The 26,415-nt window shown below is 56.2% G+C and overlaps 1 protein-coding gene across 1 annotated transcript; it reads right to left on the bottom strand.

Annotated features, from left to right (window-relative positions):
* Window positions 1–1,535: 1,535 nt before the first annotated feature.
* Window positions 1,536–26,415, bottom strand: PDIA4 (protein disulfide isomerase family A member 4). Its single transcript, XM_032401380.1, has 10 exons — window positions 26,064–26,415; window positions 20,149–20,329; window positions 18,807–19,012; window positions 16,221–16,359; window positions 13,533–13,738; window positions 13,245–13,403; window positions 11,067–11,218; window positions 7,942–8,098; window positions 7,266–7,499; window positions 1,536–6,276 (listed from the first exon to the last, which is right to left on the bottom strand). The coding sequence occupies exons 1-10, from the start codon at window positions 26,149–26,151 to the stop codon at window positions 5,861–5,863; spliced, it is 1,938 nt and encodes a 645-aa protein (XP_032257271.1). The 5' UTR covers window positions 26,152–26,415; the 3' UTR covers window positions 1,536–5,860.

The raw sequence follows: 26,415 nt of genomic DNA, 5'->3' as shown, positions 1-26,415 counted from the left end.
TCCACCTCCACAACCAAACTCAGCCCAAATTCCAACACCAGACTGAAATCTCCAGCTTTTTCTAACAAACTTGATTCTGAAGTCTCTGTTACATGCAGGGCATCCTCTGTGCTAGTTTGTTTCTTGTGATTATAAAACAGGAAAAACAAAGTGGGGTTTTCCTGAGGTCTGCAGTTTCTAACTGAATCCGGCCCTCGGAAGCCTTTTCCTTGGCCCACGTAGTATTGCTACCATAATCAGAAGTAGATCCAATATTGAAAAACTGGAAGATTGCACTCTGAAATTCTGGCTTTTCTTTTAAAAAAACATCAGAACAGCAACAGCAGGGCCAGATTCCCATGGGCGACAAGCACCCTCTTCAGGAGGGACAGAATCAAAAGTGTGCCCTGGTTGGTCATCACCGCTCCCTAGGCAGTTCACTTACCTGTCAGGCCCCTTGAACACTGGAGTTTGACCTCTGACCTTGAAGCTCCCTCAAGTCTCCAGCCATCCCCAGTTATCTGTGATTTCCAGGTAGGACACTCTTGTAGCGGGCGGGGAGAGGGAGGATCATGATTCCTATACACCTGTGATCGAGGGATCCGTTTTCAATCCAACCTGAGCTGAGCTCACCCTTCCTCTTTATATATAAGAAAAGCTGGAAGGAATACAGAGGGCTCCTTTCCCACAGGATTCCTTCTGCAAGCAATAGCCGTCACTTTCTAAAAGGCCCCTTCTCCATTGTACGAACAAGTGGTCCTTTGTCCGCCCCGCTCTCTCTGCCACCGTATCTCCATAATCGAAGGTGGGAACACGGTGAATGGGGAACTCTGGGGCCGCGCCAAGGGCAGGGTGAGCTGTGGGAGCTGGGAGGAGGGGACCACGGAGCCCTGGCCTGCCCGGTCCTCAAGCCTGGTCGACCCAGGGATCTGGTCATTCATTCATTCATTCATTGTTTCACTACTGTGTGCTCAGACCTGGCCGCCCCCCACCACCCTGCATCTCGTTAGCTTTCCCAAGCCCCGTGCCAGGCAGAGCCAGCCAACTGCCACGTGGGAACTAGATGGGTTTAAAGGAGAGATGCCTTACCTTAGTCAAGGTGCCAGAGGATACACTGCCATAGTTATGTGCCCCCAGCAGAAAGGCTCTTCGGAAGACCTGTGGGTACACCTGTAACTGGCCGTGGAAGCTGTGTGCTGTGATGGGCTCAGGGTCAGGTGTGTCCTTGTGCTCCCGGGGCACTTCCTGGCCCACATCCTTCACCCCAGGGCCCGTCCACATTGACAGGGGACGGAGGGGGTTGGGGAGGTATTGATGCTTCCTCGGGGCCCAGGGGAACGGGCTGGGGGGGAGCTCACCGTGCAGCTCCTTGGGCCTGTGTGGTTTGTGCTGAAGAAGCCAGGTCAAGTCCGTTCCTCTCCCGCAGAGTCCCTGGAACACTCAGGGAGGCTCTGAGAGCTCCTTCAACAAGATCCCCATTTAACCTTTTATGTATGTATGTATGTATGTATGTATTTCTAGTATTTCCCAAGCCAATTATTAACAGAATTTGTCTTTAATGAAGCATTTATTAATCTCCTTCAGAAATGTTCTTCCCACATGTCTTAGGAAATGCTGGGGCCTTGGAAAGAACACTGGTTCTGACTTCTAGTTCCGACTTGCCAATTTACTGGCCGTATGGCTTCAGGCAAATGACTTCGTCTCTCTGACCTCCATCTCCTTCATTATGTGATGGAGGTCATGATACCTGTCCTGCCTACATTTCAGCGGGAGATGTGATTGTATCTGGGAACTTCTGAAAACTGCTAGTAGACTCCAAACCTGCTGGATCTGATTCCAGATAGGCCAGCACCGGGGTTCATGAAGAATCTGCATTTTATATCCACCAACAGACCCAAACCCTCCATTTAGGGTCTACCTTGTCTGCACAACGCACGGTCAATGGCCCCATCCTGGCCCATCAGAACAGGCCAGAGAGATAAAGAGATGAGTATTTCCCACATAAATGGCAAGTCCTGAAATTTAGCATTTCAGAGCTCCGCCAAGCTTCACGTTCATGTCTGATGTTCTGTTCACCAACTGCCTCTTTGATGCACCGGGAATCCCATCATGAAGTTGGAGCACACGGGGTTAGAGACAATAAGAGCAGTGTACCTTTGTTAACAACAACTCCAAGCCTGGGACTCAGCAGCAACCCCCTACCTGCGATCACCGCATGCCTGAGACGAGCTGAGCCCGTGCACACAATACCACACTGGGCCCTTAACGCTCCCCTGCAAAGGCGGGGTCTTCATCCTCCAGATGGGAAAATCAGCCCGGAGAGGAGTTAGGTAACTTGCCCAGAGTCACACGGCTGAAGGGTAGGGTCAGCTTGGATTAGGGCTTTAGTAACAGCACCCGCCAGGTCCTGGATACCTAGCAAGCACCCAGTCCGTGGCGCCTCTGCTCAGCCTTCAGGATTCGGTACGGTTATCCACGCTCAGATCTCTCCAGGTCTCCATGTACCTCCCAGATACACCACCGAGACAGTGAACGTCAAACATTCCTCAAACTTTGTACACGCGACACGAACAACAGATTCCTTTATCTGATCCCTTGTCACTGTTTCTGCTGCGTGAAAGCCGCAGGGAAAAGCAAACAGGTGCCGCGCACACAAGACAGACCCGGAGCGCAGACCCTGCTTGCCGAGGAGCCTCACAGACCAACGGTCAAGAGCCGTTTTCGAGGCAGTCGGGCACATCTGATCACAGACTGGGTACTATGTGAAATCCTTTATTTTGGCAGCTGTGCTAAGTAAGGCACTGTGTGGTTCTGTAGGAAAAGCACTCTCAAGTGGGCAGGGGTGAAAGGTCATTCGAGGAAAGAAGGGGGATCCATAGGTAAAGAAGATGCAGCAAACTTTTGGTACTTGTTCTAAGTGGGTGGGGTGCAAAGGGCGTCGAGGATACAATTCTCGTTTCTGTGCTTGAGACATTTCCTAATTAAGTAATAAAACCTCAACTCAGAGACCTGCATGACATACCAGCTTCTGGGGTCCCCTCACCTACCCTCAACTTCCCATCAGCCTGGAGCCCCCGCTCCTTAGCCTGCTGGAGCCGGTTCCCCTCACGCAGCCCATCTCCCTGCAGCCCCCCTAGCTCCCTTGCTACCAGACCGGGGTTTCTACCAGGGGGAGGCCACAGCCCAGTGCCTAGGGGCACTTCTCTACACGGGGTCTGGCTTTTGCTGAGTGTCCGGTAAGGATCAATTGTCACTCTCATTACTAAAATTTCAATCTGATCATTGTACCTTATTCTTGCTTAAAGTCATCAGTGGTTCCCCACCAGAATGCTCAGGTAAGGTCAAACTCCTGACTTCCTGCGAGAGGCGCCCCCTCCAGCCCCCCCAACCTCAGGCCCCCACACACACAGCGTCTGCCCTGCCGCTTGATGCCTGTCCCCTCACAAGCGCGATGGGAAGTTCACCTCCTCCTCCTCCTCTCAGCTCCCCGTCTGGGGCACTGTGGCCCTCCAGGCCCCCACACCCCCAAACCCACTCCTCACCACGGCCCCGGTCACACGGACGATAATCTGCTTCCTTGCCTGGCTCCTTCACCCTCTACGAGCTCCCTAACCGACCGGGGGGGGGGGGGGGGGGGGGGGGTCAGTTCTCTCCCAGGGGAACTACTTTCTGCAGTCAAAGTGGGGCCAGATCCGTCAGTCAAGATACACCTTGGCAATTTGGTTTCCAGATTTCAGAACTGAACACATCTTGACTTCTGCCTCAGGGCCTCTGCCTGGTGTTCCTCTAACTTTAACGTGCATGCAGATCTCCTGGGATTCTGAGGGACGCCTGGCTGGCTCGGTCAGTAGAGCATGCGACCTTCGATCTCAGGGCTGTAAGTTCAAGCCCCACGTTGGGTGTAGAGATTACTTAAAAATAAAATCTAAAAAAAAAAAAAAAAGTAGGTTCCGGTTTATTAGGTCTGGGGGCCAACCTGAGATTCTGCATTTTTGACAAACATCCAGGGAGTGCCATGCTGCAGGGCCCAGGACCACACTGAGAAGCAAGACTTACTCCTACCCTTTGCCAGGCTCAAGCTCAAGGTCTCAGCTCAAAGATCACTTGTGAGAAAGAAGGGCTTTTCTGGACACCTCAGTTCAAAGGAGGCCACGTGCTACCCCCAAGAGCCCAGGTCTCTTCCTCGGGGCCTTGTGTAGACTGTGTGACATGTCCCCAACTCGGCCGGAAGCCCCAGGAAAGGCACCACTTTGCTGTCCTGGCGGTCCCGGATGAAGGCCTTCACGCCCCAGACCCACCTTCACTCCCGAGTCTCCTGGCATCGGGTCCCTGAGGGGAGGCCCGCGTGTGCTCCCACCGGAGGACATAGTGGGGGGTGCAGGCCTCCTGTCACACTGGCCACTCTGAGAACTCACCAAACCACCGTCCTCCCACAACTCCCAGTCCACCTGGGCCTGACTCATCTGGAAAGCAGATGCTCTGGAAAGGCTCGCCTAGCTGCCCCCCCCAAGACCTGCTTCCTGCCCCCAGCCAGCCCCTGCAATAATCACACGTTACTGCTGAAAGAACTGCCACCAGCTCCAGAATGTTCACCTTCCTCACTTGTGTTTCAGTCAAGCTGGGAGCAGGTGAGCGCCAGGAGAGGGGACGTGGAGACGGCACGAGCTGGTGAACGGAACCACTGGAACGAAGCTCCCGTCACCCACGAGTCCCCGGGACCTCAGTGTCGGGGCTACACCAGCTTCCCACCTGGCCCCACCCCCTCCTCCCAGGCCCCCGGAGTGCTCGAGGCAGTCTCCAGAGCCTCCAGCCCTGCCGCATCCTGCCGGACTGTGCCACCGCTCACCTCCACACACCAGGAGCAGAGACCTCCGATGCCCTCCACCTTGGTCAGGAGGACAGCCCATCCCCTGGATGGTCAGGTGTCTGAGGCAACGTGCACCTGCAGGACCGCCAGCCCTCCCCGCCAAGCCTAGGTCCTTAACTCAGCCAAGGCTCCAGGATGGAGATGTTCTCTAACACAGTTATGGAGCTTAATTTTCAGTAATTGTTTTATTCCATCACGACAGCCTACCCTATCTCTTCCATCACCCTAAAGTATCCACCTGTGCCCTAGGTCACCTCTCCTCAGGCACTACTGATTCCGAAGAGGTGGGGCTGCCTAACCCAGGTGAGGGGCCTCTCTTGGCCCAAGGCCGAGCCTTGGAACCTGGCTCGGGGTTTGGGGGACCTGGGAGCCGCTCCTCGCCCCGCGGTCCTTGGCTTGAAAGCAGAAGGCACGGCGACGCCCAGTCCGCGCAGAGACGCTGCCTCTTTCAGGACTGGGCGGCGGCCCAGAGTTCGGGCTGAAATGTCATCCTTGGCAGAGTGCTCGGTGACAGTTCCTTGTGCCATACAGGAAGAAAAGCAAACTAAAGCACATGGACAGTCAAATCTTCTCCAGCGAGTAAGTCCTCCGACAATGGTAAAATAAAAGGCCAAAAAAAAAAAAAATCAATGTGATTTGGCAAATGTTTTCTTAAATTTTAAATTAAAAGAAAAAAACATTCACAAAGAAGAAATTCAACTTATCCGTTTTGAAGAAATATATTATTAAAGAAAATGGAAGGTTAAAAAAAAAAAAATCACACCCCAAATAATGGTAAAAATAGATGCATCCTCTGTAAAAATCTGGACTAATCTACGGAGTCATTCTTACCTATTCAGTATTCAGAACATGAGGTGAAACCCCAGAGTATAAAAAAAAAAATTAAAAAACCAAAGAGATCCTGCCCTTGCGCTGACCCGCCAGGCGCACGGCTCGCTGGGGGCTCTACACACCGGCTGCTGGGGGCTCTGGCGTCTGGTCCCTCCCGCGCACCACAGACCTCACGCGAGGCCTTCAAAGGTCTTCCCTGGTCCTGCTCAGTTTTGTGGCATGTTCTTCTACAAACTTGCTCAGATGTTCCAGATCTCTGTTTCCGTCCTCAAATTTAATTGGGTTCTTTTTGTCCCCACTGGGGGCGAAGTAGATGGTAGGGAACCCCTCAACTTTGTAGCGGTCGTTGGTGACGTCATTGGCAGTGGCGTCCATCTTGGCGATGACCAGGTTCTTGTGGTTCTTGTACTTCTTGCCGAGGGCGGTATACTCGGGCTCCAGCTGCTTGCAGTGGCCGCACCAGGGTGCGTAGAATTCGATGAGGACGTCCTTCTTGGGGTCCATCACAATGGAGTCAAAAGTCTTCCCCACCACGACCTTGACAGGCCCCTTGTTGTTCTTGGGCACCGGCTGGGATTTGACAACCGGCTTCAGTTTTCCTGCCGAGGAAAGCAAGCAGGGGAGCGGTGTGAGTGCTGAGAAGGCCCTGGGCTCTGGGGGGCTCGGACAGGACCAGGCAGCGAGGCCAGGCCTGACATGCAGGGGGACGGGCAAGTCACACGTGCCAGGGCCAGGTGGGGCCTTGCCTCCCCAATGACCCCGATTTCTCTAGTCTCCTCACCCCTTCTACCTCCCTAGTCCCTGCAGAGGCCAGAGAGGATGCTGATGGTCCCACCCCAGGCCTGATGGGCCTCCGGGTCCCATCCAGTGAGGCTGTCCCAGGAGAGGTGCCACCCGGTGCAAAGGGGCTGCCGGGAGAGCTGGTGGCCAGGGCCGGGAAGCCTCGGTGGGCAGAAGCACCGAGAAGACGGCAGGTGGCGGGACAAGCTCTGCCCACAACTCGGCCTGTGCCACGAAACTGGGCCATTGTGCTCAACCAGATCAATAAAGATACTCTAATGCCTCAAAACAAGTTTTCCATGTATACAAAACTTATTTCTAGGTCCAAAAGTCTGTTTTAAGTATTTTTAAAATAAGGCTTCTTGGGGCTCCTGGGTGGCTCACTCAATTAAGTGCCTGCCTTCAGCTCAGGTCAATGATCTCAGGGTCCTGGGATCGAGCCCCACGTCGGGCTCCTCGCTCAACGGGGAGCCTGCTTCTCCCTCTCCCTCTGCCTCTCCTCCCAACCCCCAGCTCATCTGCTGGCTTCTCTCAAATAAATAAAATATTTAAAAATAAATAAAATAAGGCTTCTTGAAATTTCCAAAATACCTGCCTTTTTTTTTTTAATTACAAAAAGAAAAGAAGGCAAGCAAAAGAACTGAGACTTTCCGTGTCCGTTCCCCATCCCTCAGGCATAGGAGAGGAAACGCAGGGACAGGCTCAGCAGAATAAGCGAGTGGGGGAGACGGGGTTGGAGCACCGGGTGCCCCCCTGCCTGCCCAGGGGAAGAATGACCAGGCGCCGAGGGGGTGCGACCAAGCCTCACCTTTTTTGAAAGCTCTGACAAACTCCCGGAGGGTGTCAGAGTCAAAGTCGTCAGGCTCCATGGCGAACTTCCGCCCGCCCTCATCCAGGATGGCAGCATTGACGTCCTCGCCGCTCTCACTGAGCCCCAGGTCCTTCACCTCCGTGGCGAAGTCGTCCTCGTCAGCCACGGCGAAGGTGTACTCGGGGAAGTCCTTGGCCACCTCCAGGACTTTGCTCCGCCAAAACTGCGTGGCTGAAATGGGAGCGAGCACTGTGAGCTGAGCCGCAGAGATCAAGAAGAGTCTGTGGCTCGGATTCTCTGACCAAGCTCGCGCCTAACTTGGGAGAGAAGCCGTTCTGAAAAGCCACCTTTGTGAGCAGGTGGGCCCGGCTCAAAAGCCCAGTGACAGAAGCCCCTGCCTGCCCGAGGGTCCGGGGCTGGCCTGGTCCCAGCTCTGCAGCCTCTGAAAGCCCCCAGGCTCTGGCGGCCCCCCTCTGAGAGGGCTCTGGCCTCTGCACCGAGCTCCCCTGGTGCTGGAAGGGGAAGGACGAAGGCTAGCGACAGCACCACGGAAGGCAAGCTACCTTGAAGCCGTAAACACACAGCCCACCCTGGCCACCGGCCTGCAAGGGGCTGGGAGCAGGACTCCTAAACGCCAGAGCCCAGGCTGCAGCCGGGCCCGGGGGGGGCTCACCCGCTCGGTAGTCAAAGCCGAAGTCCACGCCGTAGTAGACGACCACCAGGGGGCGCCGCGCGTACCGCCGGGCGTCGTTGGAGGTCTTGCGGTGACCCACCAGCGGCAGCGTGTGCTTCAGCACGTGGGCCTTGATGGCCGACCCCTCCGTGGAGCTCTGCAAAAAAGTGGGCATGGGTCAGGGGCAGTGGGACAGAAGCGGGGCTCACGTCACCCCCACCTTCTGCTGCCACTGTTGGGAGGACGTCGGCTGCTCCGGAGGGCCGGGCGTGGGGGAGGCGGCGGCGGAAGGTGCGCCGCTCTGGGAGCGCACCCGGCGATTCCCTGCGGGCTTTCGGGGCTCCCTTCCTCCAGTGACCCCTAAGTGAGCTTCCCGGGCCACTGCGGACACCATGTGCCCTTTCCTCTGGGTCTGGGCTTGCTGTCGGCGTCAGTCAGAAACCGCCAGGGGAAGGCAGGCTTCCTGAGAGCAGCTGTCCCCACGGCTGAACTGAGCCCAGCGATCCCGCTCCCCCCTTCTGATCCTCACAAGTGCCCTGGGGGGCACTCTACTGATGACCACGACCACAACACAGCATGCGAGGTGAAGGGACGGAGGCCCAGGTGCGCACACTGGCGAGCAGCCATGCTGGGCCCTGAGCTCTACCCCGCGTCACACCAAAGCCCGGCATGGTGTCAGGGGAGACCATGGAGCCAGACAGGGCTGCAGGGCCCGGAGGCTGCCCCACCGGAGGCCACCCCTGCTGAGACGAGGCCGGGAGGCCCGGCACGCGAGGGCTCAGCGGTCTAGCACCAGGCAGCCGTCCTTGGACACGCTCAACAACACTGGCTCTTTAGGCCGGTTCCAGATGAGATGACAGCATCCATGACCAGCTGGGTGCAGTGGCCTGGGGACACAGAGCTGGGGTGACTGCCACAAAGGCCGTGTAGGGCCCCCTGGCTCACGTTAAGACAGATGCTGAACCAGATCCTCCAGACACCAGCCTCACAAGCCCCCAAGGGTGGGCACTGCCATCTCATGTTACAGAGGAAGAAACTGAGGCACAGCCAGGCTGCGCTGCTCGCCCAGGCTGCAGAGCCGGAAGTGGTTGGTGAACACTGCACTCTTCACTCTGGGCCCGAGTCCCGTCGGGATGGGACAGGATGGCAGGACTTGCCAGGTGGGAGGCGGAAGGTGCTCCAGGGGAGAAAACAGCAGGAAACACGCAGGGGACAAAGCCAGAGGATGTGGCCTGGAAGTACAGGGAGGGTGGGGGGAAAGTGCTGGAAAAGCGAGCGAAGGGGACGGCAGGGCCGTGGGTGTCTTTAGTCAGGACAGCCTCCGGACTGAACGTCACTGAGAAGGTGAAGTTGAGCCCAGGGCAAACCTGCTCTGCAGCCGAGCATTTACCAGCCCCAGGCCCGAGCCTGAACTCCGGGGTGGAGCCGGCCTCACGTCCTGCTAAGAGCTGCCTCCTTCTCAAGCTGGCTTCCTCTTACCGGCCCTGCCTTTGTCTTCCCTCTGTTCTGAATTCCAATTCCACTGTTTATTTTTTTAATACTTTATTTTTCAGTAATCTCTATACCCAATGTGGGCCTCGAACTCAGGACCCCGAGATCAAGAGTCGTACGCACCTCCAACTGAGCCAGCCAGGCGTCCCTCCATATCCACTTTTTAAAAAACCGCATTTTACCGTGTTGTATGAATGTTTACAAGGCAGTCTTACATAACTTTCGCAACAAGGGTGGTACATAAGTAATACCAATCCATTTAAAATAAAGAGTAAAACGCACTGATGGGTATAACAGACTAGACTGAGTAGCCCTTAACCTTTCTGGGGTCAAGGACCCCTTCAAGAATCTATTGAAAGCTAGAGACCCCTTTCCCGGGAACATGCACACCACCCAGAATGGTGCCTGACTCCTGGGGTCTGCAGCGCCCATCTCTGGACCCGGGGTCAGTACCTATGGATGAAAGAAGAGGAGCTGGATGGGACAGGAGATGGGGCGGCCACCATACATCCAGGGTAGAGGGGCCCTGAGCCTGAGCGGGGGCAGAGGAACAGATGAACATGCATGTGAGACTCTGAGAAGGGGCAACGGGGCTCAGGACCCAGAGAGTCAGAAAGATTCTGCGCAGCCTCTCCAAGGCCCCTTGTGCTCCCAGTTCACAAACATGGATCAGAAGGGGCATGGCTGCTCCCTGTGGTGCAGGCGGAGCTCACCCCACCTTGCCCATCACCTCCTCCAGGTCCCATGAGAGCCCTCTGCCCAAACAGCGCGGGTCATGGCCCAGCCCTTCCCTTCAGTCTGCTCTTAACTGGCCGTGAGAGCCGGGGAGCCGGCTCACTGCTCTGCATCCCAGTCTATCAAAGAAAAGGCCTGGCTGTGAGATTGAAGGTTTCTTCCAAATCTGAAGATCTGCTCACTGCAGCACTGGGTCCCCGTGAAGCACTCAGGGCGTGGGGCTGCATCCAGGCTTGGCCTGGGCCAGAAAGCTCCCCCCCCAAGGTGAGTCACACTCGGCAGACGCGGGCTAGGTAGGCCTGGGCGGGGGGGGGGGGGGGCGCGTGGGAACGGAAGGCCAAACCCATGCGCCACTCTCCATGGCTCCACCAGGGAAGAGAGGCCTGTCCTCAGTCCGTAGCTCAGCACCTGAGCCTCCCGTCAACTAAGGAGGCTGAGCTCAGACCCAGGAGCACGTCCTGCCAGGGACAACGGCAGACACACAGGCCGGAGCCCCAGTGGCTGAGTGCCCCGGGGAGGCTGGCCGCTGGCCCGCAGCGGGGGCGGAGAGTGGGGACAACTGGCAGGTACGTGAGGCCACCAGGCCTCCCAATACATCACTGCTCACCCTGCTGGCCGCGCCTCCCGGGAAACCACCTTTACCTCGGGGGCCAGGGCGCCGGGAAGGGCAGGCCAGACCCTACCTGTCTGAAGCCCAGAGCAAAATCTCCGGGCTTCAGATCCCCAGCCAGGGCTCAGCCTGCAGCCTCAGGCCCATCAGAAGCCTGGGAGCCTGACAGAGTGAACGCTCCCAGACACCCGAAACTAATACTACACTGTATGTTAACTAACTGCAACTGAAATACAAACAAACAGACAAAGCAGCCTGGGGCTGTCGTGGCCCGAGGGCCCTCACTCACCTGGATGTCCATCACGTGGCTCCGGGGCTCGTACTTGGATTGGAACTTCTCAGGCTGCATTACGACCAACTTCCCCGAGGAGACTTTCAAGAACTTTGCTACTTCGGTGCTGAAAGTGTGGTGGAATTTATAATCTTCTCTCAGGTTGTTCGCTGAGAAATTAACAGAACGATAAACACCCAATTTATTAAACTGCGTCACTGACCTAGGCTGAACTCATGGCCCCAGCCGATGACCTGCAAAGACCAGAATGAGCACCGCGAATTCCGCGTGGACGACACCCGGAGCTGGTGTAGGTGTAGCACCTTACAGCCTCTTAGAAGTTGGTTTTTTGTTTTTTTAAAAACCAAAATAAGAAGCAAACTGGGTGTTCACGAAACAACTCAGAGCTAATCTGTCAGGAGCTACGGTCTCCAGTGCTGAGAAGCACGTGAAAGCCACAGACGGTCCGTGGGAACAGGTGGGCACCACGCTCCCCCGTGGTCACACGTGGGTCTTCACACCAGCCTGTCCTCCTTGGATTGGTGGCTGGCCTATTTGTGGGCCGCAGTTCTTTTGCTCTGTACACTTTTATTTAAATCTCGTGAAACTGTCAAGATGAAACCCCACTGTCTGAGGACACCCGAGAACAGGGGTTGGCAAACTTTCTGGAAAGGGCCAGACAAGATCTCTGGCTTTGCAGGCCATGCTATCCCCACCACTCAACTTCGCACCGTGGGGTAAAAGCGGCAGGACAGCGTGTAAACCAGGGAATGTGCTGCGCTCCTGCCAGACGAACAGAACCAGGCCAGTGGCGCCCCCTGCCCGACACCCCCCAGGCGAGCGCCCCGCAGTCTCTGCTCTGGCCTGAGCGGAGTCTGATGCAAACACCGGGGAAGATGTCAAAGGTGTTCCCCCACCCTGGAGGGCGGGCCTCCCGACTGGGTTATAGGAAACCCCCATGTCTTGGGGGAGGTGGGAGATGGGCTTTCAGAATCAGCCAGACGTAGATTCAGATCACAATTCTGACACCTGCTAATGATGCGGCTTTAGGCACGTGAGTGATTCAGTCCCCGGGCCACAGTCCCTCCTCTGCACAAACACGGCGGTCTACCCGCGGCCCCGGGGGAGGCTGGGGTCTCCCTCCGCAAGATTCCTCCTGGCTCGTTCCAAGGGGACGACGAGGCTACCTAACCAATAAAGACTGACGAAGCGCCTCCGCTCCGGCACCGGACATGGACACAGAATTCCCCTCTATCCCAGTGTTACCACGTGAACGCGCATGACACGGGCACAGCCGTCACTGGGCGGCACCGAAACCAGCACTGGCGGCCGTCAGTGCAGTTACAAGACCGGAACTACTCCTCTAAAGCAGAAAACCGAGCCATCTGTGGTATGGCAGTGGGGGCTGGGGGTGGAGGGCACTCAGAAGGAACCGGACAAGGACAGAGAGGATCCTCAGTGGTCCTGAAAGAAAACGTCTCTCTTTCGTAAGCTAGGGTCATCCGGGACAGCAAGTACAACTGCCACTAGGCAGGAGCCAGCAACGGGTTTCAGGACGGGGCAAGTGCCACCCGCCCCCACAGGACACGCCCTGTGACGGCCGTTGACCATAACCCCCCCTCACGGGACCAGGACGTCCTGGATGCTAGCCTTACTGGGCGCTGCATCTACATTATCCCAACGCAACAACCTCTTGAAGTAGAAATGATCTCCAAAGTGGATTATTTAATAAAATATATTTTCAAAAAGAAAGGAGCAAGTCACCACCTGTGCTCACACACTAATAACTGGCAGAGGCAAGACTCGAACCTGAGTCTGATTCAGAAACCCTCCTTTTCTGGTCAAGACCCTGCCCCTTGCAGAGGGGCTGGGAGGGGCTCCTGGAAAGACAGGGAGGGAGACGATGAACTTGGATGACTCTGACGTGCCCCTGCCCTCCCCTCAGAGGCCAGGAGGCAGCCGGCGCACCGGTCTACTCAGGACGAGATCCTATCCCCCTCGCGTAACCAAGGCAACAGGGAACTAACCTCTACTCTAGCCCCAACCCCGGAAAGGACAGCCTGTTCCCACAGCTGCGTCACCAAACTCTGCTCTAAGCCGACGCCCCAGGAGCGGTCCACAGAAGCAGCAGACTCCCCCACAACCTCCCCCAGCCTGGGCAGGTACGTTTCGTCCAGCCCAGAGGCCACTGCTCACCAGCATCCTGGTACCGCTGGTAGGCCGGCTCACTCTCCGCTTTAAAGACCCCGATGATGATGACGTCATCCCCGTCCTTCAGGAACTCCTGGACCTGCTTCAGGGCCACGATCTCCTTGGAGGGTGGCCCGGACTGCTCGATCATGTAGTCGACGATACCTGGGAGCAAAGCACGTGCCTGAGGAGGGGCTCAGGTCTCCCGGGCACTCTGCACACTGCTCTCCCTGCCCCCCACCTCCCCCAGGGGAGCCCCCCTCCCCACTGAGGTAGGACTAGGAGGGAGCCTACCGTATTTTTCCCGTGGGCCGTTGTAATCAAAAGGCTTTCCCTTGCGGAAGATTTTCAGGGTGGGATAGCCAGACACATCGAACCTCTTGGCCAGGTCTGTCTCAGCAGTGGCGTCGACCTTGGCCAGGGGGATTGGGGGGGAGCGCTTGCTCAGCTCCTTGGCGGCCTTCTCGTACTCGGGGGCCAGCTTCTTGCAGTGTCCACACCTACAGAAAGCAGTCAGGCCGTGAGGAGCGTGTCCCAGCACGGACACAGCCTCCCATCTGAGGGAGGCACCGAAACCCGACCTGTGTCCCCGAGCGCCTCGGTTCGATCCAGCAGACCTCCGAAGGCCTCCGCGGTGAGGGCGAGCAGCCGGTCCCTCCAGAGGCCGGCCCCTCCATCACTGGCACCAGTGCTCACACAGCGAGAGGACGCGCATGCGCATACACACGACACGCGTGCGTGACACAAGCAGGAGCGGGACTGGGACATGGGGCTGACGTGGGAAAGGCTACGAAAGACAACGTCCCAAGAAGGGAGAGGCTCTCAGTTGGAGAGCTGGGACGGGTGAGGACACCAAGTCAGGGTGGCTTCATACACGATGTGACAGTTGATCTGGGACAGGAGAGACGGGAAGAGGACCCGAGCCCGTCAAGGGTGGGGGAGGGGAGGGACGACGTAACAAAAGCACAAGGCCAGAACAATGAGAACGCCGACCAACCAGGGCAGGAGAAGGTGGGCCTGAGCCAAGGGACCTGGGACGGGAGACAACTTCAAACAGCCTGCGTGTACGGCAAGAACCGACGGACCCCCCCGGGGCAAGGGCCTCGGGAACCACCGGCTCTGCGGACCGAGCTGAGCGCAGGACGGTCTCGTCCAGGTCCTCAGGGCACCTCACGGCTGCGCCCCACAGAACGTAAACCGTCCGCAGGGAGAGGGTAACTGTTCTCCGTAGCGGCAGAAACAAGGCGCACTCGCTCTCTAAATTTCCTGAGCGTGCGACGTGAACGAGTAGCTTGCTGAACTCAGCTCCCGGCAACTACAACGTAGGATCCATGACCCATCATGAGACCTCCCCGTGCAGCTGTCTGTCCTCCAACACCTTCGCCACCTCACGGGACCCCCTGCGCTCCTCGTGCGCCCGGTGTTGCCCCCGCCCCCTCTGTGCACACACACCCTGCGATGACCGAGGACACTGCCTTGTGCTGTGGAGGCCCAGAGCCTTGGGTCACTGTCGTTCGCCCCATGGTCACGTTCCTGACTCCGGTCTACACCGCACACCCTGACAGACAGCAAGCCTGTTCAAGAATCAGAAGCACCGGCTGACCCGGGATGAAGTCACCAAGGCAGACGGTACCTGGGCAGGCCGGCAGCCCTCCCAGAGCCCTGGCCGCTACACGCACACCTCACCTGAAGACGGCCCGCTCTGCTGTCTCCTCCTGCTGCCCACGCCTCCCTCCTCTCCTCACGAAGCACGAGAACCGCAGTACCTCGGCTCCCCAGCCTGCACCTCGATCAGCCACTCTCCCCCGCTCCCCCCTGCCTTTCTTCCTGGCACCTTCTTTCCCACCTGCGGGCCCCCCCTGCCCCACCTGACTCCTGCCCCTGCATGTTTCCACTCCCACCATCTCTGCGCGCCTCTCCTCGATGAGCTGTCATCCCCTACTATCTGCACCCAGAGCTGGCTGCTTCCTGCACGTGGTGGGGACACGCAGGCCACGTCCCTGCTAAGCTCTAAGGGACTGGCCCAATTCCTCCACAGAGCTGGGGCTTCCTGTTCTCTGACAGGGAGCAGGCTTCAATCCCAACCACATCCTAGGGCTGCTGCCCCCAAACAAGAGCTCCTCAGCAGCCCCCGGCCGGGCTCTGCTGTTTCTCTCCTACAAGAGCCGAAGCCCTGAGGTCGGGGGTTGGGGAGGGGGCCCGGGAGCATCGAGAGGCCCGGTTGTAATGGAGCATTTGGGGCGAGAGAGGCAGAAGGCGATAGGGTGAGTGGAGGAGACAGAAGGCAGGACAGCTGTGGGAATCCGGAGGCCCCAACATGAGAAGGGGACACGCCTGGAGCGTGAAGGGAGGCTGAGGGTCATCTTCCCAGATTCGCTCCAGCACATCTGTGCCGTGAGCAGGATAAAGCCACTGTCCAGACACCTCAGGAGGCAGCAGGCTGCAGCAGGCCGCCCGCGGCCACCAGCTGCCACCGCTCTGCCCACTGTGGTGGCAGCTCTGCTCTCCTCCTCATCACAGCAGATGAGCTCCCGAGAACCGCATTTCCATTCGTCCTACGCACGTGTCCCTCACGCTGCCCACAGGGCCACGGCTGTCCGAGGGTCTTCACACGTGTTTTCTCAGGGCAGGGCAGGGGTGTGATGACAAACGTGGGACTCAGCAGGCACAGGCCCGGTGCACGGCCGTGTCCTCCAGCCACAGGGGAACCCAGATCACCTGGTGCCCCACACGCGGGCTTCACTCTCCTCCGCGCTACGGGCCTATGTCTACCTCGTCCCGCCCCTTGGGAAAATACCACCCCTCTCTGGAACACTCGGCAGCCACATCAGCCTTTGTGCATGGTGGGGACTGGGCACCCCCTGTTCTCGGCTCTGCCTCACGCGCAGGGGCCTCTGACCCCCCCACGCAGTGGCTAGCGTGCACCGAGTGCAGGACGGGGCTCGTCAGTATCTGAGCAACACGGGACGGACCCCACCTTACCATGGGGCATAGAACTCCACCAGAATTATGTCTGCATCATTCACCACTTCATCGAAGTTCTCTTTGGTCAGCACAAGTGTGACTTCGGGCGGAGGCGTCCAGTTGGGCTGGGAGATCTCTTTGACCTTGGCAACAATTTCTGAAAGAAACCAAACAAGCCTGAGCACGGGCAGACCCTCCCCGCAGAGGCAGGTGGGGAGGAGCGGCAGGGGTCAAGGAGAACAGGAAACGTTCGATTCCCTAAAATCCAGCTGCACCTCTAGCCAGTGCCACTCTGCAGTCTGAGGCCACGGCTCAGGGCCGAGGGCTCCACGCCTCCCTGTCCTCCTTCCACTGCCTGGCGACCTCTCTGACAGCCCAAGCCCAAGCTGACGAGCGAGACCCTGCTCCTGCAGACTGCGGGCTAACTGCGAGCTCAGCTCCCCGCGGCTGACCACGCGCGCCCATGAGCAGTCTCGAGGGCGTCCCCTCCTCAGGTCCAAAGACCTGTGCATTCAGTCACGCAATCTCGCACCAGCACGTCATGCGACATGACGTGTGCACAAAAATCGAGCAAAATGAAGAGGAGCAGCACTGGCCCCGCCGTTCAAGCTGCATCAGCATCACGGGGACGGTGGTGGCCTCGTCCCCCAGAGACGGACTCAATGACGGGAGTGGGGCACAGAACATACTCTCACAAGGCACCTTCCAAGTGGCTCTTTGGAGCAGTGGTGGCAAACTTTACGTTCTTCTTTTTCCTTCGTTTTTTGTTCTGCTGTGGAATCACAGAGCTGAGAAGCAGCCCTGCAAAGCAGGAGGCTTCAGGCGGAAGTGTGCACGGCAGCCCCTCCCCAGCACCAACGCGGCCGACCGCCTGGCCCCCGGCCCGCACCCAAAGCCCCGAGGCCATCAGCGTCGGGGAGGCCCGCCGACTAAGGCGCACTCGGGGCCACCGGCCAAGGAGCCCCGTGGCAAACACAGCTCTCGAGAGTCCAAGCCGGCCCCGCCTCTGGCGGTCAAACACTGGGTGCGGACCTCTGAACACACAAGTCCGTTCACTTTCCAACAGTAAGGACACGGCTTTCAGCCTGCGCTTAGATTAAGTTCCTTTATGTGCTGATACGGTGAGGACATTATTCGTTAAGTAAAACACGAAGGTGCAAATGGCGATTAAGAAATGCTAACAATCAGACACCTGGGTGGCTCAGTTGATTAAGCGTCTGCCTTGGGCTCAGGTCATGATCCCAGGGCCCTGGGGTCGAGTCCTGCATCGGGCTCCTTGCTCAGCAGGGAGCCTGCTTCTCCCTCTGCCTGCCACTCACTCTGCTTGTGCTCTCTCTTTCTCTCTCTCACTTTCTCTCTGACAAATAAATAAATAAAATCTTTAAAAAAAAAAAAAGATATGCTGTCACGTGTCCACAGGGTCTCTGAAGGGCACAGGAGAAACTTTTTACATGAACCGCCTTCCTGGAAGGGAGCTGCACGGCCAGGGTCAGGGTGGAAAGACTCTTCCTTATCTACCTCTTTGAATTCTGAACCCCGTAAACATATGATCTAGTCAGCAGACAAACGACGTGAAAGCAAGTCTTAACAGCTGTGATGTTTCCTTGTGCACCTGCAGTGGGTAGGATCCTTAGGGGGTCACAGCAGAGGCCCTCCGCCAGCTCGAAGGGGACTCTGAGATCAGATCCAAGTGACCCCCTAGGAGGAACCCAAGGCCTGGCCAGGGGAAGACGTGTGTCCAGGACACAGGGGGACACAGACCCTGCCATGTCCACTATGCCACACTAGGAATGGAAATTATAACATGTTGGTTTTTTTCTAGTGATTAAGAGATATGGCTCAGTCCTTAAGCGTCTGCCTTTGGCTCAGGTCATGATCCCAGGGTCCTGGGATCGAGCCCCGCATCAGGCTCCCTGCTTGGCGGGACGCCTGCTTCTCCCTCTCCCACTCCCCCTGCTTGTGTTCCTGCTCTCGCTGTCTCTGTCAAATAAATAAAATCTTTAAAAAAAAGAGAGAGAGAGATGATGAAGATACCACAATTTTGTTTGTTCATTCATTAAAAAAAAATTTACTTTGTGCCTAATGTAAGCCAGGCAGGGATCCATCAGGCCTGGTCTAGGAGAACCACCTGGCTCCCCACATCGGTGGTTCTCAACACGGGGCTCTGGACCCACAGCTTCAGGTAAGCCCTGGGAGTGTGTACGGAATGCGTATCATCGAGGCTGACCTGAAACTTAGGGACTCGGGAGTCTGGGAATGGGTTTCAGGAGCCCACCAAGTGACTCTGACGAAAGCCAACACTGAGAAGCACTGCTCTAGGGCACCGCCAAGAACCGCAGCCTCGTGTGTCATGTGACATATGGGCTCTAGATCTTGAGTTTCATGGTGTGAAATGAGAAGACACCCCTCCTACCCTAGGACGCAGTTTACTTTGATCTCTGTTAACTGGAACATTCCAGCAGGGAGCACTCCCAGAAGCTGGTGCTCCTGGGGCCACTCCTAGCCCACTCAACTTGTCTTCCTCTCTATTATCCAAACTCTCCCCTCTCAGCTTTCCAGTGGAGTCCCAGGCCGGCCTCCTCCAGGAGCACAGGTTCCACTCACCTTCCTGAGTCCTGGAGCCCTCGTAGTCCACAGCCTGCCCCTTCTTAAGGATCTTGATGGTGGGGTAGCCGCTCACACCAAACCTGCCGGCCAGCGCCGACTCTGAGGTCGCATCGATCTTGGCCACAGGAATGGGAGGGTCGTTCTCCTTCAAGACACTGGCGATTTTTTCATATTCTGGAGCAAACTGCTTACAATGTCCACACCTGAGAAGGAGATTTGGGGAAGGAGAAGCAGATTAATTGTACCCAGCAATGCACATAGGAACGGGGGGCACCAGGACCAGGATAACTGCAGTTAAGAGGAGACACACAAGGTAACACCTTGAGGAAGCCGAGGCGGCTGGAGTCAGACAGATGGAGGCTGGAATTCCAGCTCTGGCCTGCGCTCACACTTCCAACACCTCCAAACCCCAGTGTTTTCGTCCGTAAGCTTCTCAAAGTTCGTCCAGGGACCCCACGCATGGGGTCTGTGAGGTAAACGCTCTTTACAAAAGACCTTTCTCGTCTTCTTCACTCATTCCCTCAGAGCGTACAGTGGAGTTTTCCAGAGACCACATGACTGACAAGGTCAGCATACTGATGTTAACATGGAAGGGTTATTGTTAAACATGGATTAATATGGAAATTTCTGTTTTAATGTCTAATGTGGTAACTACTGACAGCCATGACCCACATCAAAAACTATCTGGACTCACAAGACGAAAGAGTTTGAGACGTACTGACCTCCAAAACACACTAACCTCACAGACCTGTTCAAAGGACTACTTAGGTATTTTATACAAAATGCCTCACACCTGAACATCAGGCACTGGACCAAAAACTAAGTATATCTTAACTATTCTGTCTCAAAAGTGAACCAAGGAGGGCAGGGGAAAGAGGACGGACAAGAAGGGATTATGAGATAAAGACCGGCAGCAGAGGTGAGGAGGAAGGGCACACGAGGGTGAAGGACAGGAGAAGTGGGGCGCCTCCCCCCCCCGGGACAGTGTGCCTTCCCACACTGGAAACCGCCCGCAGGCCACGCCTGGCAGGAGCTGGCGGCGGGGTGGCCTCAAGACGGGTCAGGGCAGACCCTGCAGCCAGGGACCCGTCTGTCACCAACACTGGTCTCCGCGTCGTCGCACGGCCACGCCCCAGCTGTAACCACCAGACAACACATTCCTATTTTAAACTGCTGGGGACCACGTTGTGTGAGGGCTCATCGGATGCGGAGTCCCTGGCGTTCCTGCACCCACACTGCGCCCCTCACCGGGTCTGGAGGACCGTGAGGCGTCAGGCATGTGAGCACAGAGGAACCCCCTCGTGCAGGCTGGTGGGATGAGGAGAACGAGGGTCCTTACCATGGAGCGTAGAACTCCAGCAGCACCGTGTCTTTGTCAGCCACAAAGTTATCAAAGTTCATGTCATTCAAGACCAGGACACCGTTTTCTTCCTTGACTTCCAAGTCGTCGTCCTCCTCCTCCTCTTCCTCCTCCTCCTCCTCCTCTTCATCCTCAATGGCATCTTCTTTATTAGAAGAATCTGAGCGGAAAATATCCAGACTGGTTAGGAGATTGGTGACTCTCCTCCTTAAAAACTTTCCTAGAACCCCAAACCCTCCAAATGTGTCATGAGTCCTGAGTGGCCCCTGAGGGCCACCAAGAGCCGGGGTGGGGACATCAGGTCTCCCCTACCCCAGAAATTCTGATCCAAGGTTTCCATACTGGGTAGCCACTTAGGAGGTCACTTAAAGGGAGGTCCCAGTTGCAAAGATGTTTGCAAACCACAGGTCTAGAAGTTAAAGTCTCGATGCCCCAGCGTCGGGACTTGAGGGCAGGGCGAGGCGCCTCTACGGACGCAGCCCCTCGGCCTGGCCCCGCAGCCTGGCCCCGCGTGCCTCCCGCCCAGGCTGGGAGAACCCTAACCGTCAGCCCCTCCTCCCCGCACTGGGGTCTGATCTGTTCCCCTGCACCACCCCGCGCAGGCTTTCCAGGCCTCGCCTCTAGAGCAAGGCTCCTTCATCCACATCCCGTGCCTTGCGCTCTAGGGCACCTCGTTTTGCAGTTACCCCACATTTGTGCTCCAGGGCGAGGCTAACTTTCAGCGACACCTTCCTCTTCTTCACACACTATGCTTTCCACAGCTCAGGCGTCATTCAGCCTCCTGGGAACAAAGAGCTGCCCGGCCCCCAAAACAGCACCAACGGGAAACAAGGACTCACGCTCGACTTTTCATTCTGGAGGATGGACTACGAATTGATCCCATTTCTGAAAGGGGGTGGCATTTTACCTTGTGCGCACAAAAAATAGCCCCGCAGGTCTCACAGTCCTTCAGAGAGACTGGAGTGTGAAGGGAAGAGGCTGGGGGATTTAACTGACTTAGAGAGTCACCCCAGAGGTATCCCCAGGGTAGGAGTTAGGAATTTTAATGACTTACAGGGTCATCGTGCATCAGAAATACACAACAAATCGCACCTTTGTAGGATGCCTTGCCTGGAAGCAAAGCTCTCTTCCCAGAGCACCAGAATCTGAGTTCATCGTACTACCCAGGTTTCAGGGAATCTTTCGCCCAACTACAGATACGAGGAACCGTGGGATGGCGGTTCTTGCTACCCAGCTTCTCCCGCTGCTGTCTCAGCAGCCAAGCGCAGCAGGCCCCAGAACTGCATGAACTCTGCAGCCAGAGCCTGTCAAGGGGCCAATTATTCTTTCCCGAGATGCTTCCCAGGAGATAAGCAACTCTGCTGGTTCTGTGTTGGGGGCGGAGGATGAAGTCAGCCTCAGGATCCGGGAACCTCCGGGACTTGCCCCACCTTCACCCTGCCCCTAAGGAATCCAGGGCCCCACAGCTGCTGGGACGAGCCAGGGAACTGGTCTGGGTGGCGTGGCAGCTTTGTCCCTTTTTGTGAAAATCTACCAAGCTGTAAACTAATTACAAAAAGCAAACCAAAAATTCACCAGGAGCCACATTTTGCTCAACCACGTTCTTTAACACATCCCGCTGCTTCTCCCTGACTTCCATGTTTCTCTCTCCAGCTTGAGGTCCAAGTTCTCCTCCTCTGTGGGAGGAGTAAGAAAGGCCTCTAAAATCCCAAAAGAAAAGCCACCAATTTGAGAAGTACAAACCAAGCGGACTCGGTTTCCTGGGGCCACGGCTCTCCAACACCTGCTCCTCCCCCGGCCTCCCTCCTGCCCAGCAGGAACTCTAGGGGACGACAGGCCTGCAGAGGCCAGGCCCCCAGCAGGGCCCCCAGCACTGTCATCAGGCCTCCTGGATAAGGAGGTGGGCAGGACCTGGGGGAAGACAATGCGGCTTAAGCCCCATCTCCACCTCTTAGGCTGGTGGCCTAAATCGAGTCCCCTTCCTCTGGTGACAGGCAGCCAACACTCCACACCCAGGTCTTTGTGAATCTGAGCACCTAGCGCTCTTGGGAACCTGAATTTAACACTGGCTGGCTAGGGCTTCCAGGTGCTTCTGGAAATACTGCCTACAGCCACCCTGCAAGGCAAGAACCGAGTCCTGAGCTTTCCTGTTGGGGCCTCTGGGACCGCAGTCACACTGGCTTCCCAAAAGGCTATTCTGACCACCCATCACCTGAAAGTCCTACCCAGAATGACCTGTGTGATGGCTGCAAACCTGAGGACTTGATGTGGGGACGTTCTGCAGGTCAGAGGCCGAGGGGGACCGCACGCGCGGCCTCCGACCTGGACGCTTCCCGCGCGCTGGACGGCCTGCTGAGGGCAGCTCGGCAGGGCTCGGGGGCCACGCAGATCCGCTCTCACCGCCGGACTGCTCTGCCCAATACGGGAACCAGATTAACTTGCAGGCGGATGGACAGACTGGAACACGGATGGAAAGAACTATCTGGGGAACTTAATCCGCACTTTAAGCTACAAGACACAGCCGGGGGAGGCAGAGGGACTTGACAATCCGCTCAAAGCATAGGGATAAGGTGAATTTTACGAAAAAGCAAAGATGCAAAGAAGCAAAGATGCTTTCTTCCCTATGCTCAGCCGGACGTGGTCTGTGAGCGCTAGTGACAGAGCTCTCATGATTCACTGGGTGTCCCTGAGCTGCCACGGGACAGAGCTCCTAAGAGTGAACTCATTTCTTGATACTTGGGGAAAAACAGACACACACAGACACACACACACACACACACACACACTTTTTTTTTTTTTAAAAGGATAACAAACAAAATGACAGAACCTTCCCCACATCATTAAAGACTCTCGAAAGCATTAAGGCACGCCCCTACCTTTCCAGTCCTTCTTAGCCTGCAGATAACCCCAGGACCGGACTCTCCGCGATCTGAGAGGGGGCTGGCTCTGTATTCCTACCTACCAGAAACCCACACACCCCTGCAAGGAAAACATCCCACATTTTAATAGGAAAACCATTTTTTCACTAGACTTCACTTTTAAGGCTGGACATTCTAGGACAGAAAATATATCCACAGTCTTCTAGTATCTTCTGGATGGGGGCCATTCTCCTCAGTATGAGGCCGATGAAGCCTCCCAATCACTCCACGTTGCTTAGCCCACCTGGTAAGGCCATTCCGGAAGTGGAGGCCCCAGGCCTCTGCGATCCCTGTCCACTCTTAGCAGCGCCTCTGAGGACAACACCGGAGCCCTGCCCAGCCTGGACGCAGGCAGCTCCTGTCAAGATGTCCTCGCTCTACTCCCTCAGCTGCTCACTCTTCAGTCCCCACCGGCTTAGAGCCTACAACAGTTGGATAAACTCCACCATTAAGTCAATACTGAAGTTTATATTAAACATGGAGAAAGAGAAATTTGTTACCAGACAGATCATTACAGCTGGTATTTGTTAGGCGCCAGGCACCGTGCTGAGCTCTTAAATACATTCTCTCACCCCTTGAGGGAAACCTTACATGCACTTTACAGATGAAGAAACTAAGGCACAGAGAGGGTGAGTCACGTGCCCAAGGATCACGAAGCTACTTAGTGGAGGGTGCTGGCCACTCAGTTGCTCTATCGTCACCTCAGATTGTTTCCCAATATGCCCAAAGCTTTAGGTGGAATTATTTGACAATTACTTCTCAGGAAATAAAAAGGGAGGGGTTGAACAGTTCTTTAGCACTACACACAAGTGAATTTCCACTTAACTTTTAAATCTAAACCAATCCCAGATAAAAACTGGCAACAACCAGCATCAAAGTATTTTCCTTCACTATTTCAGCTGGGAAGATGTGAAAAGTACAGGTAATGTCTAATCTGAGACACAGAAAGCCCCAGCACCTAAGGCTTGCACAACCAGAGCTTAAGCTCTATTTAGTGACTATATTCTTGGCGGGGGGGGGGGGGGCTGTTGTCTTTTGGGGCCCCGACACCACTGTGCTGTTTGAATCTGAAACCTAAGAAACACAAAACAAAAACAAAACCTAAAGACTTAGAATATCTGTGGTGGGAGAGAAATGTGCCCCCAAAATAAATGTGCAGGACAAGTTACCTGTGAAAGTGAAGGACCAGGGATGCTTCAGGGATGGGAAAGGGTCAAGGTAGGGACTAGAACTCCCCACCACCACCCCCAACCCCGCCAGAGGACAGTGCCCTGGGAGACCTGCCATGACCATGACAACTCGAGAGGCTCCTGAGCTCACCCCCGAGGCAACTGGTTCCCAGGGCCTTCAGAGCATTAGCGACCTGTCACCCAAATGATAAACCTGCTGGTCCTGATAGCCCTTGGCATGCACCCAAGTTTGCCACTGTCTCAGGCCTCTTAAGAACCCCCTCAAAACAGAATCACTAGATCAAAATCAAGACAAAACTATTATGCTTCTTAGCTACGTTCCAAAAATAACCCTCCATCCCCACTGGTCCTCAAACTTTAAGATACCCCCCAAAGTTTAACTTGCATGTGAATCAATGAGGAACACATGTTTAAAATGCAGATACCAGGGCCCACCCCTGCAATCTGCTTTGGTATATTTTAGGATTCTGTATTTATTTATTATTTTATTTTAAGATTTTATTTGACAGAGAGCACGCACAAGTAGGCAGAGCCGCAGGCAGAGGAAGAGGGAGAACGGGCTCCCTGCTGAGCAGAGCGGACCCTGGGGTCATGACCTGAACCCAAGGCCGAGGGTTAGCTTAACCGACTGAGCCACCCAGGCACCCCTGGGACTCTGTATTTAAAGCGTCAGATGATTTGGATAAAGGTACCAAAACTCACTTGAAGGCCCCGCTGCTTTCTTACTTCCTCTCAGCAGGTGTCTTTATCACCAAGTGCTGATTCTTACTTCCCTATTTGGATTTAAACTTGAATAGGTGACCCACACAGAAGTTACTCAATCTGTTTGAAAGGGTATAAAGTTCACACTTCCCCTATACACTAATATTAGAAAAGGTAGTTTATTTACATTGGAACAAACTGGCTGGGAAGAATCCATCATCAGGAGAAAGGCCTGAGAGGAAGAAAGTTGATGCCTGTTCTCTAGGAACAGCATTCTTTTCTTGACTAGTGCATTCTATCTACCGAAGGTCTCTTACGCCATTTGTTTTCAGCTAGCTGGTTTCCAAGAAAAATGTGGCAGCGATGACTAGTAGCTGTCTAACGTTCCTGCTAGAACAGAAGCTTTATGGGCCATGGTGGCCACGCTCATCCTATACCCCCCGAACCCTGCTCAGTAACTGGCACCTAGTAGGTGTTGAATAAATGATGGCAGAGGGAATGGAACCTTTGGTTTCTAACAAATGCAAACCAAGCCGTTGTCCCTTTCTCCCTCAAACCAACACCCATGAGTTATTTATTTCCAAATCTACAAACCACATTTTTTTAAAAAGATGCTTGCTGCCCGCGGCTGCCCTGGAGAGCTGCTACCGGGTCTTCTCTCCTCTTCTCTAAGACCTGTTTTGAAAACAGCGCCCCCCCCCCTTCCTCACGCTCCCTGGGCGTGCTCGCCTGGCAATCTTAACCAGCTCCCAAGCTCCCCTTGCCAGAAGCGAGCAGTCAACCCGAACCCGAGTAAAATCTGAGCGTAGTAAGAGCGAAGGAGCCAGCTGCAAAAAAGGCACTTGGCCCCCTCTCCGCGTCCTAAGCCTCAGTGGCAGGGGGCTTGCCTCCACCGCCCTCCTCTCCCGGGATCTCCTAAGCGGTTCCGCTCACCGCTACTGCCCTTAAACTCTAGCAAGTTGGTGCCAGGCGCCACTTTTGGAGGGGCTCCGCATGAAATCCACCGGTCCCGGGTCGCGGCCACCCGGTCCCCACGCACGGGCCCCTGCGGCCCATCAGGCCCGGCCCGCCGCCGGCCGCTCACCTCCGTCCGGCCCCCCGGCGCTCGCGGCGGCCAGCAGCTGCGCCAGCGCCAGCAGCAGGACCAGCAGGCACGCTCTCCGGAGCCTCATCACGGCGGTGCGCAGCGCGGCCTCCCTGCGCGGACAACCCCTGGGCGCTCCGGGATCTCGAGCCCTGGCCTCTAGACCGAAACGGGAGGGAAGGCAAAAAACCCCCCAGGAAGTCCTCGCCAGCGACGGGCTGGGGGCGGGGAAGCCACCGGCGGGCCAATCCCAGCCGGACTGGGGGCGCGGGCCGCGTGCGCCTCGCTGCGTGTCGGAGCCTCACGGCGCCGCCCTCCGAACCCGCGCTCCTCCCCGTCCTCCTCCGCGCGC

This window comes from Phoca vitulina, unplaced genomic scaffold, assembly GCF_004348235.1.
Source record: "Phoca vitulina isolate PV1807 unplaced genomic scaffold, GSC_HSeal_1.0 scaffold4, whole genome shotgun sequence".
Classification (NCBI taxonomy): Eukaryota; Metazoa; Chordata; class Mammalia; order Carnivora; family Phocidae; genus Phoca; species Phoca vitulina.
This window is presented reverse-complemented; position numbering and strand designations above follow the sequence as displayed.